Consider the following 19,064-nt stretch of genomic DNA (forward strand, 5'->3'; position numbering starts at 1 on the left):
AAAGAACATGATCTCAGTTTCCTGATCAGTTTGTTGGGCTGTTCAACACAACATGATATTTAGTAAGTTTGATAAAAGTCATGTTAAACTTTTATGCTTTTCTGTATAGTTTCTGGGATGCTTAGAACTCAAATTGCACTGCTGGAAATAGTTTATTTTGATGCACATGCTGTTGTTTTTTTGTTTTGTTTTGTTTTGTTTTGCAAATTTGCATTATAATATTTCTTTTCATCTTTCCTGCAGTACATAAAAATTGGCGTATCTCAAAAATAAAACTATGAAGACACTCAAAATAAATTTCTTGTGGTTGGAAACTATTTTGTGCAACTTCTTTGTATTTAAAGTTTTGAGGGATAAACCCGTTAAATTTCTCTAACTAGAAATATATGTAAAAAACAAAACAAAAACGACTTTCAATTTTTTTTGTAGTTTATTGCACTTTTTTTTTGCAATTTATGTCGTTACTATGGAGTTGATGCATACATATTATTAGAATTTGGGCTATATAAGTATAAATGGTCCCAAAAATGGGACTATAGCATGTAAAAATATAAAGATAAGCTCTGGTGGAATTGGTTCTATGGTAGGTCTTAAAGGCTTAAACAGGCGACAGTGAAAATGCTCATCTTGAGGCTTCACAGTGGGGCTTCACTCCAACCAACCAACCAATGGGTGAAGTCGCTGACCACACCCATTTTTTATACACAGTCTATCTAAATTGGAAAAAAGTAAAGCAGGCTTTGTCTTTTCACTCCGGTTACTTCTCAGTCAGACCTACGAGACATCACATCTGAAAATCTGACCTTTCATTAAACTGCTATAATTACACTACTAAAGGTCAAAAAGGAAAGCGGGTGTCCACCTTCTTTTTATTCACTCTTAAAGTCAGACCAGACTAAAATACTCAATGTCTCTGTGTTTTACATTTTATGGAAAACTTTGCAAAAAACTTTTATTTATGTAAATTGTGATAAGAAAGTATGATGAGAGTTTTGTCCTCACTGCAGAAACTCAGAAGCTGTATTTTTTTTTAAAGGCTGTCAGAGACGGAGCTGTGACGATCTGGGATCTCTAATTAGCTCCCCTTAGTCGCAAACTCATAATGGGCATCATTTATCAAAAAAAATATTCAGAGAAATCTGTGTATGTCTAATATGCTGTGAAACAAAAACCAGAACACTCCGAGCTTTGAATTATACAGCACTGAGCCATTAAAAACCATTTGGGATTGTGAAACTTCATTTAGGAAATCTTCTTTATTCTCTGTTGATCCGAGTATTTAAATGTGTGAAATATGTGGGCTTACAGAACATTTAAGGACGTTTTCTAATAAATTGAAGCTACCTAATTAGAAAATGTTTTAAATAGTTTGGATTCTGTGTATTATCTCTGCGCTACTGGCAACAGCTACAGCATCATCTTTAAACTTCTAGAAGTTGTTAAACACCAAATACCAGCTGTGTATGCCTTTGCCCACATAAAACAAAACTTTGACATTTACAAAGGAAGAATATGTGGCTCGCATTCATATTTTCAACCATGAGTAAGTTAAATAAGCAAGTTGATGATGATGATTTTTTCTGTGCTATAATAAAAAGTCTCGCCAAATCGTCTTGTGTGAACTTTTGTTTTGCCTTTCTCTGAAATTCCAAGCTGAGAGTTTGTTCCCCATCTTTTTTTTTTCAGTGTTTTCTTCCATCAAAACTGAGATTGACAAATAAAACATCTTTCTTTTTCTCTACATCCTCAATGACTGTCTTAATTCGACAATTGTTGCACCTTCTTTGGATCTTTTCAATGGTGTGTAATAACTTGTGATGGAATTTATGAGTAAACCATGAAACAAGGGAACGTCTGCATCCATTTATTTCTTATGGCAGGGGTGTCAAACTCCAGGCCTCGAGGGCCGGTGTCCTGCAGGTTTTAGATGTGTCCTTGAGCCAGCACAGCTGATTTAAACGGCTAAATGACCTCCTCAACATGTCTTCTCCAGGGGCCTGGTAATGAACTAATCATTTGGTTCAGGTGTGTTGACCCAGGGTGAGATCTAAAACCTGGCCCTCAAGACCTGGAGTTTGACACCCCTGTCTTAAGGTAAATGATGGCACAGTGGTGCAGTGGTCAGCTGGGGCCTTTCTGTGGCGAGGTTACATGTAGTCGTAGTGCCTGCGTGGGTGTCATCTAGGACTGAAAAGCCATGAGCGTTTATGTTACGTTAACTGGTGATTGTGTGGTCGTCTCACTCACGGTGTGATCCCTGCAGTGGACCGTTGACCTGTCCAGGGTCTACTTTGCCTCTCGCACTATGACAGCTGGGAAAAGCTTTTGCTGTTAGTTATGTTTTACCTATAGAAGATCGTAGAATCTAGGCTATGGTGCAGTCTTGAGATCCGTCTTGACTGAGTCAGTCAGTCCCTATCTGGACCACCTGCAAAGGGAATTCCTCTCCATGGATTAAGTAGCTGGGATACCTGCACTCTATATGGCACATGTGGAGTCACCAAAAGGTGGTAAACGGGTGTGCTTCAGCCTAAATTTGGACTTTTTCCAAAAAAACCAATCATGCCTGTCCAAGTAGTTTAGTTCCCTAAAACCAAGCAAAGAGTAACTGGAACTAAAATATTGACACAAAAAAATGTGAACAACTCAGCTACGTGAAAAAATGCTCCTCATAACTGAACCCCCAGGTGAAAGTAGGAGGTCCAGTGTGATCTGTCAGACGTTTTAGTTCCTCAGCCATCAACATACTGAATTATAGTGTGAACTGTGGGAATCTTCTGCAGTGTGGTTGTGACAGTCATCCTTATGAGCTGAGTTTGGAGTCTGAATGAATCTTAAAGAAAAAGAAAGAACAGAAAACCGAGGCAGTCAATTTGCAGAAAGGAAGCTTCAAATGAACTTAACTGGATCTGCAGATATTTTGGATTGAATTTGGCTCTTTAAGCCCTCCTCTGCCCTGATGTGGAAACATGGCAGCTGATTAGTTTATTGAGGGCAGTGAAGCACAGAGAAGTAATTCACCAAAGAATTTTATTGCCTATTCTGCTCAGAGTTTATGGGATCTTTTCAATTAGTATGGTCACTGCTGTAAACAGACCAGTTGCTCTGTGTCTTGTCAGCTCTATGCATCACTGCCTCATTACAATCAGACAAATGCACTTTAAAGACCCTGATGCTAAAACAGAGGCTGCCTGTGAGGTTGGAGAGTGGCTGCTCCGGGACCAGCTGAGGATATTAGGAAATGGATACGGCTGAATTGCTGCCAAATAAATACACCTCCTTCAACAACTGATGCTAATGAAATCTTCTGGGATGAGTCTCACATTTTTTTCCATTTCTTTTCTTGGTGCCAAAAAAATCCAATTAGAAAACCAAAAGTGAGTTAATCCCACCGACTCATACTGTCAGCATATCCAAATCCTGATATGTGTCATTGCACTGCGCCCTAGAGCTCCATTGTTGTCCAAAAACCCATCAACATCACACATCACGGAGACGTCGTTGCAGCAGGTGACACGTTCTTTCATTACCCGTCAATATTTTGTATTTTCTTTTGATCACACGTCACACACAGCTTCTTTTTACTCTGATTCTTCACAAGCAGCTAAAATCAGAAACAGTACTGAAACAGGCACTTTCTCCAATCTAACACATATTTCATATATATAAGAAACATTAAAAATTAGTGCACCCTTTCTGGCTGCTCATCAGTGTGCAGTTTAAAGCTGACATAGCTGGCGTAGCTAATACTCTGCTGCCCGAGTCTTCTTTTTAATTTCATAGTCTGCAAACAAAATCAAATAAGACTTTTTCGCCATTGCCATATCTGTGTTTCAAAGCTGGACATGCTGCGACCGATTGCACATCCACACAGCTGCAGTAAGGCCACCCTGCAGCACGCTAGGCTTATTCTCCCTTTTGACTTTAACTAGAACCATAACTTACAAAATAAGGAGCATATTGTATTCAGTAAGATTTGAAACATGAAAATAATCACAAACGTTAATCAGGACGAACACTCACATGATCTGTAGCAATAGATCAAAGCTTGCTAGTACCTGGTTGGACACGATTTTACCTGCAGACACTCTGATCATAAAGGGATGGACATGTTCAGCAACAGTACACGGGTAGGCTGTGGCACTTAAGTGATCTTCAAGAGATCCAAAGTGTGTCAGGAAGATATCCCACTCCACCACCAGCAGCCTGAACCATTGATACAAAGCAAGATAGACGAATGCTTTCATGTTTACACCAAATTCTGACCCTATCATCCAAATGCTGTAGTAGGAATTGAAACTCATCGGACCAGGCAACATTTTTTATCTTCTATTTTCCCGTTTTGTTGAGTGTGTGTGAACTGAAGGAGGAGACAGGAGGGGGACCCAGTGTGGTGCTCTGTTGCTGTAACCCATCTGCTTTAAGGTTCAACATGTTGTGTGTCCAGAGATGCTCTTCTGCATACGTTGGCTGTAATGAGTCACTGTTGCCTTTCTATCAGCTCGAAGCATTCTAGCCCTTCTCCTCTGATTTCTGGCATCAATAAGGCCTTTTCACCCAGAGAACTGCTGCTCACTGGATATTTTCTCTTCTTCTGGACCGTTCTCTGTAAACCTTAGAGATGCTTGTGTGAGAAAATCCCAGCAGATAAGCAGTTTCTGAAATACTCAGACCAGCCCGTCTGGCACCAACGACCACGTCACATTCAAAGTCACTGATGCTCAGTTTGAACATCAGCAGGTCGGCCGTGTCTGTGTATGCACTGAGTTGTTGCGAGCCAAACAGGTGCATCTTTTATATACAGTCTATGGTTCTTCTGTGTTGACAGCAACTAGTAATTACAGCCTAATTACCATATTACAGATTAGATGTAACACATGCAACGAAGGCATTGAAACCAACCTTGGCTATTTCCTTCAGTCCACCATGCTTCTGTGTTTTTATATATAATATCAACAACAATTGTACCAAAATCAAGTTTTCTGTTTTGCTTTTCTATTTATTCCAACAGCCAGCAAATGCACAATTAGTTACACTGTTACCTTATTTTAAAGCAATCAAAAACAGGTCTTGCTATTGTCTGTCATATTGTCGTGTGTCACTGTGTCCCTCATGCAAATAAAAATCATCATCCAGACTGTGGCTTGTTACTCTGAGAGGATAAAACGAGCCTGTGAAACTGCTGCTGAGTGTATGCAGAGAAGAACCCAGGCAAAAATTATTTAAAAAACTGAGCGTAACCCTTTAACCTTTCCGCCCCAGACTGTGGCAAGACTGTAGTTTTACTTAAGAGCTCCTAAACATCTGTCTGAATGTGAAGCAGCTTCCTCTGCTCTGCTTTCTCTCGATGATAAACCCAAATGATGTCAGTCGAACTACTGCCGTAAAGACCGCTGAGTGCAAAGCCACCCAGTGTCTTAATGATCAAGGGGTCGTGGTTTTTGAGTGAAAGCACAGGACATTTAACATTTACTGCCTGAAGGCAGATTGAATGTGCATAAAAACGCTGAGTCCTTCACTGACAGTAGCCAGCTAAGTCGTTAACTCATATGGTGCATGCAAAATTACCTTAATGTGAGTGTAACATGTGCGCTGGTGGTGCGGAGGTAGGGCAGATTCGATAATAGGTTTAAAAGCACAACCCCGCAGGTCGTAATTATTTGCGGGACTGTCTGCCTGCACGCTGGATGTCCCGAAAACATCGCGCTGGTGTCACGGTGTTAAAAGCGCTCTTAGTAATGATGCCTCGCAATTAATTGGCTGATGATGAGGCTAGTTATGATGTAATCTCTCACACTCTCTCCTGCAAACAGCCAGCCCCCTCCCTTCTCCCTCGCTTTCTCTCACTCTCTCTCCCGTTTCCCCACCTCTTTCTCTGTCTTTCTCTCCTATCCTAACCAACATGGCCGCTAAGTCGGATGGAGCAGCGGTGTCTGTGGAAGATGACAACACGCCCAGGAGCCTCTCGGAGCCGGGGAACCCCGCCGCCCGGCCCCGCTGCACCGCCGCCGGCGGGAAGCCCTACACCCTGCTGGACTGCTGCTGGGTGCTCTGCGCCCTGCTCGTCTTTTTCTCCGACGGCGCGACCGACCTGTGGCTGGCTGCCGACTACTACCTGAGAGGCGAAAACTGGTGGTTCGGCTTGACGCTCGTCTTTGTCGTGGTGCCCTCGGCTGTCGTGCAGGTGCTGAGTTTCAGGTGGTTCGTGTACGACTACGCGGAGCTGAGCGGCGGGGAAGGAGGAGCAGCGAGCTGCAGCGGGAGCGGAACAGCGGCAGGCGGAGCAGCCGCGGCGGGAGACGGCACTCTAAGCACCAAGGACAGCGACCAGCGCGGCGGGAGCGCGGTGGCGGTGAACGCCGCGAATGTTACACCGGTGTACGCGTCCTCTGCCCCGCCAGCGACGGCGGGGAGAGTCGGGACCCCCTGGAGGTGCTGCACCGTCTGTATGTGGGTCTTTCAGACCGTGCTTCACGTCCTGCACCTGGGGCAAGTGTGGAGGTAGGACCGCTGGAGTGGCGTGGAGTACGAGAGGGGCGTGCTTGCGTGCATGTGCGCGCGCGTGTGTGTGCAAAGCGCACTTCTGTGTGCGTAATATGTGCGCTGGCAATGCGTTCTCAACGCTATCCTGCACGGAGATCTCCATGTGTGTGCCAGAAAGTGTGTCTGTGTGTTTAGGCTCTCGATGTGTGTGTGCGCGCGCGTCATCGCATGTGCATGTGTCCGAAATGTTCCCTCTCTCTTCCATGTGCAGAAATAAACGAAGACAGCGCGACTCCTTCCTCCAAAGCTGCCGTGTAGTACCCACGTTCACGCACAACTTTAAACAGTCGTAAAAAATGCGATGAGCTCCCCTGAACTGAACCTTTTGGTCCACCTGCCACTCCAGTCCCGCCTGTGACAGCAGCTGCACGGCTGCATACAGCTCCAACATGTAGTTTCTGCCCCCCGATGCCTCCGACTGTCATGGTCCTGATATGTTGACAGGAACATTATCAAGGCGCTGTGGTTTAGACCTCGCTGCTGCTCTCCTCTGGCTGCTTGTCATGTCAGTGATTTCCACACTGGATCTTTTCCCCCTTCTTTTACAAGCAGAGTAGTTTGGGATGGTTAAAATGTATGGGCTGAATCTTTAAACGAGCATTCCCACAACACATTTCAAACTGATTTCCTTTCCTGTTACATTAACTCTGTTAGACTTTACCCATCATGCACCAAAAGTCCATTTATGTTGAAAAATCTGGTTAACCAGTCAAAAGAAGTTTGAAAGTAAAAGTGAAAGATGAAACATAGATATTATACCAGAAAGAACTCTAAACCTCACATCCAACCTTGTTGTAGAATTTATATATTTTAAACACAGCATTTGATTGACTGTGTAGCTTCTCAGTCATCCAGCCCATGGTAGTCTTAGGAGTTTGGAGCATTAATAGTGGGCACAGCATCCACCAGGGTTTAAATACCTGGGAGTCTGCACGTTATTAGTTTTAGAACTGAAGAAGCCTCTTGGATCAGAGGTTAAACACCTTCACCAAACCTAAAGAAGTCGAGTCGCCTTCTTTGTAAACTCCTTTTTTCGACCAATCAGACAGCTACAGTTTTTTTCACTGTGGCTACACAGACTAGTTTTACAAAACAGCATTTTTTAAACTATAAAAAAATTATTTATAAATGTTCATATATCTGTATGTAAATCAAGTTTGGGGTTGGGTCTCTTTGAGCGTTGGATGGTGAGCTTATTCGCACGTGCCTGGACAGTCAAAACCTGAAACATGGAGTCACACTGCCTCACAGGACGCTCCGGGTTACAGTCTGATGGTTGGCTGAGGAGTCTGCAGATGTGCTGAGAAAGAAGAGGTGTCTTTTCACTTTTAACTAAATTTAGAAGTGAAGGCGTGTCTTTTCACTGACCCGAAAAGACGTCTTTTCACCTCTCGCTCTTCAAATCTCGACGTAGAAGTTTTTGCTGGGTGCAAAAGGGTTGACTCGAATATGAAAGTTTCACATAACCCAAATCTCTAGAAATGAAAGACTTTTTTTTTTGTTAGACAACGTGAAGCACTGTGTATATAATACATCAGACTCACACATGAAGTTGTGTGTTCATTTCAAATGTGAAAAAACATTATGAAACAAGTTTTTGTGAACGCTGCCAGAGTCAAAATGAAATATATTCTAATTACAACATAAGACATTTAGATGTTTACAAATTTATGTGTGGTGACAATTACAAAGTGCTGTAATCAAGTAACCCAGTTGTATTGCCACATATTTATCAAGTCAGGCAAAGTACAATAAATAAAAACAGTGACAAACAGATGAAAATACAAAAAACAATTACAAATAAATGTGTAGGGAAAAGTCTGAAAAAGACATAAAAGACATTTTCCTTCTTTAATGTTTTACAGATAATCATAAAACATCACAGATTAAACTCTGGACTCTTCAAACCTCTAAGCTGCTGATAACTGGACTAAAGCACCTTCCTGTAGCTCTGCCACAACCAGCTCAACCATTACCAGTTAGTAGAGTAGAAGGAACTTTTTTACTATAACATTTTAATTCAGTTCAGTTGAATTAAACTCGATTACACTCACGTAATTGCAGTCACCTCTAGGCACTGCATAATTAAGGTTATATTATTATATTGTAAGGTCCCTGGGCAAGATACTGAACCCAGGTTCCTTTAGATGCGATCGCTGGAGTGTGGATGTGTGTGGCTGTTGTGAAAAAGCACTTGTGTGAATGAGACATGCTGCTAAAAGTACTCTGAGTGCTCGAGTAAAAAAGCAGTAGATAAGCTCCAGTCCATTTATCGTGCGTCTCATTTGAGGTGCATGTCTCTCAAGCAGCCTTTTAAATATAGCATAATCCTTTACTTAATGCAGCACACCACAAAACACAAAAGTATCTAAGTATAAAATACAGGCGCCAAAGAAAACCTGAAGTCAGTTCTTTTTTAGTGGTCAGACCACCAGGGCATCTGCTCCACCACCAAATCCATATGGCTCTGAAGCTCTATGGTGCCTCCTGCAGGTAGTGCGCCCACAGGAGGGAGAGCCCATGTTGCTTCTTTGGGCTGTGCCCGGCTGGACCCCACGTGCTAAGCCCCAGCTACCAGGCACTCTCCCTCAAACACCTCCCCCCAGGCGTGGCTACCTCGGTAACCCTCTCCTGGTACCTTGGTCCCTTTGTAATTTTACTCATCCTAGAGGTGTCTGAATGGCTCTCTTTCTGTTTTTTTTAAACATATGTTTCCACTGTCAGACCAACAGACCCAGAGCTATGTGAGCATGCAGCACAATTATTCTCAGTGCTTTGAGGGTCCGCCTGAGCATTAAGCCCGCATCAGTGTACAACTCTCAGCTCGAGGTCAACACAAAAACACGAAGCCAGCACCATTATCACAAGTTAATTGTTTACCATGTTGATTCTCAAGAAGGAAGTGCACTAAACTGTTAAAGTGAAACAAAAATCCTGCAGAAATTGCCTTGAAATACCAGCAGTCCTAACCCGCATGCTTCCCTCATAATTACTGCAGCCATTAGAGACGCCAGTCACACTAGGAAGTAATTATGGGTCATAATAACCCGCTTAACTGGTTACCAGTGGGATCTCTCTTTTTTTTAATAGTAGAACCTGTTTACCGACTCCAGAGCAACTCGTATCATCTGTTCCAAGAGCAGTAAGTAACACTGGCCAGATAAATCGAGGCGAATAAAAAGGAGAGACTGAAGGGAAAGCAAAGACCTGAGGGTGAAGCAAGTTACAGTCAAAACACCAGCTGGATCGAGACATGACTGAGATGATAGAAAAAATATCCTGAAGTCAGACCCAAGACTTGAATAGTGTAGTAAAAACCCAAAAAACATTTGTTTGCAACAAAGAAAGATTTAAAAGAAGCGCACAAACACTCGCTGCATTGTTCTACAGAAAAGCGTCTCAGTTGTGCAACAATGAAAAATGATATTTTCCAGCAACAATAAGGCTGACAATTCAACAGAGCAATTTTTTGCTTGTTCTTGTTGCATAATTTATTTCAGCTTTCAGGAAAACAAACTGAAATTTGTACACGACGAGCGGCCTGTGCCTTTGATTTACTCCCATATAACAAAAATCTGACACTTTGAAGAACCGGACCAGTGTCTTATTCAAAGACACATTTTATTGTGACTGCATAATTTCCAAAAAGATTGAAAATAGCTTCTTAGATTTTCACTGAGCAGAAAGGTCCGCTAACTCAGACGGGCCGACTGAATCATCCTTTAGGCGAGGGCGGTGGGCGGCAGCTCGCCTCCGAACCTCCGTAGACAAACACGGAAAAACACGAGATTAAATGGAGATTCACAGAACATCAACTATTTCAGGGGAAAAAAAGAGCATGCGGGAATTCATATGAGTATAATTACATGCAGACTCCGTAATGAAGCGCATTAATGAACAACAATAAGATGCTGAGAGCTGGAGAATGAGAATAAGTTGGTTTTAATGGGGTAGTTGCTGCCGGGAGAGTCGGGCTGGGCTCAGACTGTCGATGACTCGACTCTGACTGCAGGTTTACATTTGAGAAGCTGAGATTTCTTCAAGGCGGAAGTGAATTCAAGATGTTTTCCCTCCAGTGTGATTATTAGGATTTGATTATTGCAGTATGAAACCTAACGTATGCCTGTGAAATGCATTTTGATAGAATGAAAGTCAACATCGCAGGCATTCTGGGGGAAAGCTGATGAAATTACACAGGCAGGCTGAAGTTTGGCTTTGGCAGCAGATAATAGGCCGCAAGTAACATTCATTGTCCAAATAACACACAGGAGCTCGCAGGTATTTGGGACATTTACACCAGTTTGCCTTTTCACTGCTCATTATGATTTCCTTCACTACACAAATGCAACTTTTATCTCTTTCTGTGAAAATGAAAGATTAAAAAACAGTCAGGTGAAAAATATTTGTTTATTGTCTTCATAGCCAGTGGTCAGATTTGAATGGATCGTGATATTGTTGTGATATTATTGTAGCGGTCTCAGAAAAAAAGATGTTAGAGTTTGTTTGGATGGTTGAATGTGCAAAGTGTCTGACAACCTGTTAGCTACACTCATAACCTCGATGACAGTCTGTACATTTGCCCGTTTTAGACCACTTATATAAATATGTGGAAAGGCAAGTTAGTGAGTTTGCAGCACACTGGAACACAGCATTAGCAGTTTAAGGGGGGAATCAGTAGGTACCTGCAGGATCATGTGGCACATATATGATTGATGACACCAAAGGGTGTGTCCACATGCATCTACAGTGGGGCAAAAAAGTATTTAGTCAGCCGCCGATTGTGCAAGTTCCCCCACTTAAAATGATGACAGAGGTCAGTAATTTGCACCAGAGGTACACTTCAACTGTGAGAGACAGAATGTGAAAAAAAAATCCATGAATCCACATGGTAGGATTTGTAAAGAATTTATTTGTAAATCAGGGTGGAAAATAAGTATTTGGTCACCTCAAACAAGGAAAATCTCTGGCTCTCACAGACCTGTAACGTCTTCTGTAAGAAGCTTTTCTGTCCCCCACTCGTTACCTGTATGAATGGCACCTGTTTGAACTCATCATCTGTATAAAAGACACCTGTCCACAGCCTCAAACAGTCAGACTCCAAACTCCGCCATGGCCAAGACCAAAGAGCTTTCGAAGGACACCAGGAAAAGTATTGTAGACCTGCACCAGACTGGGAAGAGTGAATCTACAATAGGCAAGCAGCTTGGTGTGAAAAAATCAACTGTGGGAGCAATCATCAGAAAATGGAAGACATACAAGACCACTGATAATCTCCCTCGATCTGGGGCTCCACGCAAGATCTCATCCCGTGGGGTCAAAATGATCATGAGAACGGGGAGCAAAGATCCCAGAACCACACGGGGGGACCTGGTGAATGACCTGCAGAGAGCTGGGACCAAAGTAACAAAGGTCACCATCAGTAACACACTACAACGGCAGGGAATCAAATCCCGCAGTGCCAGACGTGTTCCGCTGCTGAAGCCAGTGCATGTCCAGGCCCGTCTGAAGTTTGCCAGAGAGCACATGGATGATACAGCAGAGGATTGGGAGAATGTCATGTGGTCAGATGAAACCAAAGTAGAACTTTTTGGTATAAACTCAACTCGTCGTGTTTGGAGGACGAAGAATACTGAGTTGCATCCCAAGAACACCATACCTACTGTGAAGCATGGGGGTGGAAACATCATGCTATGGGGCTGTTTTTCTGCCAAGGGGACAGGACGACTGATCCGTGTTAAGGACAGAATGAATGGGGCCATGTATCGTGAGATTTCGAGCCAAAACCTCCTTCCATCAGTGAGAACTTTGAAGATGAAACGAGGCTGGGTCTTCCAACATGACAATGATCCAAAACACACCGCCCGGGCAACAAAGGAGTGGCTCCGTAAGAAGCATTTGAAAGTCCTGGAGTGGCCTAGCCAGTCTCCAGACCTCAACCCCATAGAAAATCTGTGGCGGGAGTTGAAAGTCCGTGTTGCTCGGCGACAGCCCCAAAACATCACTGTTCTCGAGAAGATCTGCATGGAGGAATGGGCCAAAATACCAGCTACTGTGTGTGCAAACCTGGTAAAGACCTATAGTAAACGTTTGACCTCTGTTATTGCCAACAAAGGTTATGTTACAAAGTATTGAGTTGTATTTTTGTTATTGACCAAATACTTATTTTCCACCCTGATTTACGAATAAATTCTTTACAAATCCTACCATGTGAATTCATGGATTTTTTTTTCACATTCTGTCTCTCACAGTTGAAGTGTACCTCTGGTGCAAATTACTGACCTCTGTCATCATTTTAGGTGGGGGAACTTGCACAATCGGTGGCTGACTAAATACTTTTTTGCCCCACTGTATATATTTTCTGGCTGCTCTCTCTGGGCTTGCCACAGTGGACCATCTCATGAAATCCAAGCATCCTCTTCCCTGTGATCTTCCTCTTTTCCTCCTGCCAGGGAGCTCCATATTCAGCATCCTTTTCCCAATATATCATCCATCTCTCCTCTGCATGTGTCCAAACCATCTCAGTTTGATCATTGGTTTTCTAACTCTGTCTCCATATATATATAATCAGCTGTAATCTTCTCTATCTTCATCACTCTGAATGAAAATCTTAACACTGTCAGTCCTGAATCTTTTTTTAAGCACCACCTTCTCTGAACCGTACATCACAGCGGGCCTTGTTACCACCCTTCCTGTTTTTTCCAGTCCACACCTCCACCTCTCCAGGTTCTCTTGCTCCTGGTCCCTACTCTCACTACACATCACAATGACAGCATATAAGGATAAAGATAGCTGTCCTGTTAAAGGCTAAACAAACTAGTGGTTGAGAAACTGTCAGATAGAAATGGTGTGTTTATATATTATTACACGACTACTACGAGCACTTTTTTTGGGGGGGATGTTCAGTATCTTCCCCAAAGTCACTTTGCCTGCAGGAGCTGCAAATCGAACATCCGACATCCCAATTAGTGGAAAACCTGCTCCATGTCTCGAGGAAAAGCTGCCCTAACAATCACAGCCATCCAACAGTTCATCATTATCTTGGTACCGAAGCTTTTCTCAGTCCCTGCTGCGTAAATTAGATTTAGTAAAGTTGACAGACGGTCAGAAGTATCAAATGCATCACTAATCTCTATTTAACCCTCAACACTTTGAGGTGTTCTACTGTGTATAGTTTTAAATTCTGCCTGTTGATAGCGAGCACCATATGAACTCTTTGTACAAGTCGGTTTAATTTCCTCAAACTGCCCTTTATTGAAATTTCTGTGAGAAGTTATGAGCAAACATCTACCTGGTTCTTAGGATTTTATTTTATGAAGCCCAATCAAAGAACAATCCCCAGCTTTGCTGACCTTTATCTTTACTGGTATCGTTTTGTGTTTAACTGTCAGTCGTTAGAGGATGAATCTGTCTAAATGTGTGTAAACACTGATAGAAAGACCGAAGCCAGTTTTAGACATCTTCCTGAATGTCCCTGATCTCACTGTGCAGATGTTTGCAGCAGCACAGTGAAAGCAGAGGCTTTTATTGACCTGAAACATGAGGTGTAGGTCAGGCTGTCATTTACCCGTGGTGTTCAACAACTGTGTGGGGGAAAATCCTTCTTAAGAGATACAGACCGCTATTGACAGCTGCAAGTGCCAGACCAGAACCCACAATGCCTTTCAGTAGAAAGACACGTCAGGTTTGGAATCAAGGTCGACTCACCTTTTCTAAAGTGGAGACTCGGCTGTTTATCTTTTTTCCCTCATCTACATTTATCCTTCCTGCCTTCTTGGGACCTTTTTGTGCCACTGCTATGTGTTAAATGGCTGCCATTTCCACTGTGTTCAGTGGAATATAACCAAACTTGCCACAGGATAGTTTTTACCTGTCAATGTTAATATTCCAGTGTGAATTCCTTAAATCAGCCTAAAATGGCTGAGCAACAGAAATCCCCACACCCATCACCCTGGGGACCATTTTCTGCCCATTGACTTCCATTATAAACGCTATTTTTCAACCCCAAATTATCATCATATGATTTTATTTTTTCTTCTTTTCTTGGATGTCAATGAAGACTCAGGGCCTTGAAGTTTTAATTTTTAAATTGCAAAAAAAATGCAAAAAAAATAATGGCAGGTCAAAATGTATGTTGGTGCCAATCTTTGGTCCATCTAAAGGCCTACTTATAATGACAATCACATATTACTTCAACTGGTTTTTTGTGGAAATATTTAGTTTCGTTTTTTGGTTTTTGGGGCTTATAACACAGGGCGCTCATGTAATAACACTGGGATTTGAAGGGTTAAAACAACGAAAATATAATTAAAACTTTACATGAATATTTCAGGGAGAAGTAGTTTTACAAGGTTGGCTAATTTAAAGTGGAATAAAATATGGATATATGGTCTTTTTATGGCGTGGCTGAGAATGGTCCCTAGGGTGATGGGTGTGAGTTTTTTAAAGGATGGCAGGAGGGTTAAAATCCAGATGAAAGCAGCAAGGTCACATTTCTTTATCTGGGGGTTTGTTAAAAAGGTTTTCTGAGAACTCCAGGGGATTTCCTACTGAAGCTGGAAAGACGTGAAACACTTTTGCAACAATTTACTCGGATTTTGTATGTTTATGTTTGGAGTTGATCACGAACACTACGAGAGGACTGAAACAGTCATCTTCCTGATAACTGCAGTCAGTGGTACTTACTGCTAAAACCTAACATTGGACTCCCTTTGGTATATTTCACAATGCCTGAAGACTGCCTGTCCCTCAGAGGGCTGTGTGGCAGGCAGACGGCATAAACTCAAAATGCAGCTTCATTGCCGTCCAAAAACCCCACACACGGGAATGAGACCAGGAAAACTAAATACTAGGAATCATGGAGTCAAGGAACACAGAGCAGGGGAGCACACAGCAAAGTGGGATCACATGGCAAAGAGAGACACTGACAATAAATACACAAGGCAGTGAGGCCAGGAAAACAGGTGGGAAACACACAGAGTACAAATCAGGGATAATGAGACAAGTCAAGTTAAACTCAATACAGGAAACAGGCGACCAGAATTGTTTTTAAACAAGTTAAACAGATCGACTCACTCGTGGAGCCTGCCCCAAGTGGCCATTCAAGAAATTGCAGTTATTGACACTTTCAGCCCCAGAGGGTGCTCGTTTATATTCAGTTATGGGCTATATTGTGTCAGTTTTTATGCATATTAGGAGATGTTTCTAAAGTCTCCTGATCGAATTTAGCTGAACAGCTGCAGATGACAGATATATGAATATGTGATGAGTGTTATTTGCTGTTTGTTCATATGCAGTTTGCTCGTTGAATGTCTGAGGTCCTAAATGTTTTGTCCTCAAAGGGAATTTGTGATTTTCTTTCTGATCTTATGCACCTGTCATCAAGAAAAGTGCAGGATATATTTTAAGTGTTGACGGTTTCAAAAGGTACCATCAGACATGAAAAGCCTTGACATTTGTGGACGGACTGACGAAGCATCAGCTCTGGTCCAGCTTTGATTTCAGTGGTCAGCAAGCATTGCAGTTTTTTAGGACGATCCAATCGGTTCCTGTCTGTGCCAGACCGGATCAATCAATCCTAGAGAGAAGTGACTGAATCATTTCCAAATGGACACTCAGCTCAGGTGACTGCTGGCCACGGCTGGACGAACACGGCTGATAATCAGCCCGAGTGACTAACTGGCAGCCGCAGTGTAGCTCAATACGCTGAATCATTCAAATCTGTGTGTGTGAGCGTTCGAGGAGGGGCTGCCTCACTGTTCATTCACAAATGAAGTGACTCACAGTGATTATTGCTCTTACTTTTCATTTTAATTTCAGGGTCTGTCACTCAGAGACTCCCCATTGGTTGGAGAGGGTAACAAGAGAAGAAGAGTGTCAATAAAAGATGTTAGCAGGGCCAGCTGTCGGGTCTTTTGCTTTGTAATCTGTGGCCTTCTGTGTACTTGTGAAAAAATGAGTTGGCATTTTTCAGACCCCAAAGCTATTTGCCAACCTTTCATTCACGCAAGTGGAAGCAGATAAAGTGTTTCAGGCTTCGTGTCCTCCTGTTCTTTTAGTGTTTATCTTAACATCGCCTTATTTAACGAAGCCCTTCAACGCCGATCAGCGATCTTCCCCAAACCTGAGCTGTTGCTGAGCCGAACGTGGCGACCCTCTTAAAGAAGCGTGCGTTGGTGCGGCACTTTTTCTTCCAATCTTTGCTTTCACAGTTGTGAGTTTTGATTCGCAGCTGAGGCCCAGTGTTGTAATAATTCCTCCTACAAACTCAAATTCTAAGCAGGTTTTGATTTTGCTCTGTGTGCTGAGTACCGCAGTTCTTGGACAAAGCATCATAACGAGAGTCAGCATGTATAGAAAATCAGCCTGATTTTTAAATTGGCTTTAAATGGTCGTAGTCGTGCCACAGAAGAAAAAACTCATTTCTTTTATAGCTCACAGCTAGAAATATTTAAATATTGCTGTGGGTGGTGGTGAGATCTCAGAAAAAGTTTAATCTTTAAAAACGTTTAAGTTCTTCAAAACACAGGGCTGATTTTCAGCTTTTAAGAAAGGGTCAGTGAGAGGCATGTGTTTGCTATGTATATATAGCTGTGTTATGAAATGAAATTTAAAATATTAGAGGTATAATCAGCTCTCTCTTGGACAGAAGTTTACTTCAGGAGCAAATCAAAGAGAGCAGAGTGACCCGGTCATCTGGTTGGTAGGAAACTAAGGATGGGAAGTGCTGGTGCTCGCCAGCCAGCAACAAATGAATGATAAAAACAACCAGTATATCAATTGCAGATGGTGTTTTCTTTGAAAAAGGATAATAAAAATAAAAGAAATGCTACAATGAATCACCATTAATAATTAGGAGGGCTGCCTTAATAAACTCTATGAGGAAAAAATAAAAATAATATACGACGTAAAAGATTTCATCTGAGTCCTTTCTGGTCTGTGTTCTTCCTCCACACGCAATCTGTCTTGGCATAAATGCGTGGGAACCTACACTACTCATCTTTCCAAAAATGGGAGCTTTTGAGCTAAAACTGGTCCACTGTGGAGAATTTGTTTTTAACGTAAACCCCTAAGGAATTAAGAGGAGCACAAACTGGGGCTGAAAGATGAGAGATGTTCATGGAGCTGATTGAACATATGTTTTTTGTTCCAAATAAATAATATGATATAATAATTTAATTTAATATAATTTAATAACATTTCACTGCAGACAATGACGGCATTTCTGACATGTCATGAACAGGAGTTATTATGTAGGCAGGTTGCAAAGCAGCTTACAGCCTACAGGCATGGGCAGGACAGCTGAATGTTTAGGAGATGACCTAAGTGGAGCTATCAGCTGATGTGAGCTGGTATTAAAATAAGCTGCTGTCAGATCTTGCAGTGGGATTGCGGTTGAGCTCGACTGCATGAAGTAATATTACACACAAACAGAAATGAATGAATAAAAATAATAATTTGTAGAAACACGTATTTGCATGTTGTCCTCCTACTTCAGTGTTTAATCACAGCCGAGAAGAACTTCATTTAACCTGTGATAAGAAGAATTTTTCTGACTTACTACTGTATGTTTTGACAGCATGTTCACACCAGTTTCGACTATAAAGAAAATATCCTTTATTTAACTTCAAGAAAACCTGAAGGTTCTCAGGATTCTCCGCATCTGCAAGTCTTTCAGGTTCAGTCTCAGTTTCTTTGTCTGATCTGTGATTTAAAGGAAGTTTTGAGGTCTCTTGCTATTCCTTGACCCACTAAAAGAACATGACTTGAAGTGATAGCTCTTCTGTTGTTTGAAGCTTCTGATATGCTGATTGGATGGTAAACAAGAAATAGCAGCTGTTTCTTTCATTTCTGCTGAGACAGAGAGAGACGGGGCAATTTAAGACAATGTGCTGTCATGTAAATTTAAGCCTGTGTCGCCATAAATATCATATGGATTAGACAGCTGGAGCTCTGTTTTACTCTTTTAGCCTTCTCTGGGGGTTTCCTCTGTAAAGTCATTTCCTCTGACAGCGCTGGAATTATTTCTATTTTTTCACAGCTTTTCTGCATTTTCTTTTGCCCTTAGGGCGTGATCCTGCAGCATCCAGCGGCCTGTAGGGAAAAGAACTAGAGAACCATGAAAGTCAGGCTGAAATGCAGCCCAACAGATGGACATAATGATAGAATTAGAAAAAGTCAAATGGCTCCTTTTAAGCAGCTGTTTTGTCTCTGGCATCAGAACCTGCACAGGAGTGTTTTAAGAAGTACAAACCACACATTTGGAAACACGATCTCGATCTCAGATCTGTGGCTCAACTCAAGTGAACATTTCTCTACTGAAAATACGATTGAAACCCTCGAGTAAAAGATTTTCCTGATTTTGCCAGTTTGTTTCTATGAAATTCACAGGCACTGTTTCTATGGGAAAATATCTGCATAAAATATGGTTTAGGTTAGCCAGTGAACCTTACTAAGCTTAATCCTCCAGTGTCAGCTGCTGATTTCAGGACATCATTTAAATATGGGCTCCACTAAAAATCACG

General features: G+C 42.1%; 1 protein-coding gene across 1 annotated transcript in view; it reads left to right on the top strand.

Annotated features, from left to right (window-relative positions):
• Positions 1 to 5,902: 5,902 nt before the first annotated feature.
• xkr7b (XK, Kell blood group complex subunit-related family, member 7b) overlaps positions 5,903 to 19,064 on the top strand; it is a 119,666-nt gene continuing 106,504 nt past the window's right edge. Inside the window, exon 1 of the mRNA XM_086277821.1 lies at positions 5,903 to 6,501. Coding sequence (XP_086133947.1) covers positions 5,903 to 6,501 — 599 coding nt within the window. The remainder of the gene's footprint in view (positions 6,502 to 19,064) is intronic.

Source organism: Aulonocara sp. 'chitande type north' Nkhata Bay, linkage group LG20, assembly GCF_057382095.1.
Source record: "Aulonocara sp. 'chitande type north' Nkhata Bay isolate Kocher_YH1m ecotype deep benthic linkage group LG20, A_spYH_male_GT1.1, whole genome shotgun sequence".
Lineage (NCBI taxonomy): Eukaryota > Metazoa > Chordata > Actinopteri > Cichliformes > Cichlidae > Aulonocara > Aulonocara sp. 'chitande type north' Nkhata Bay.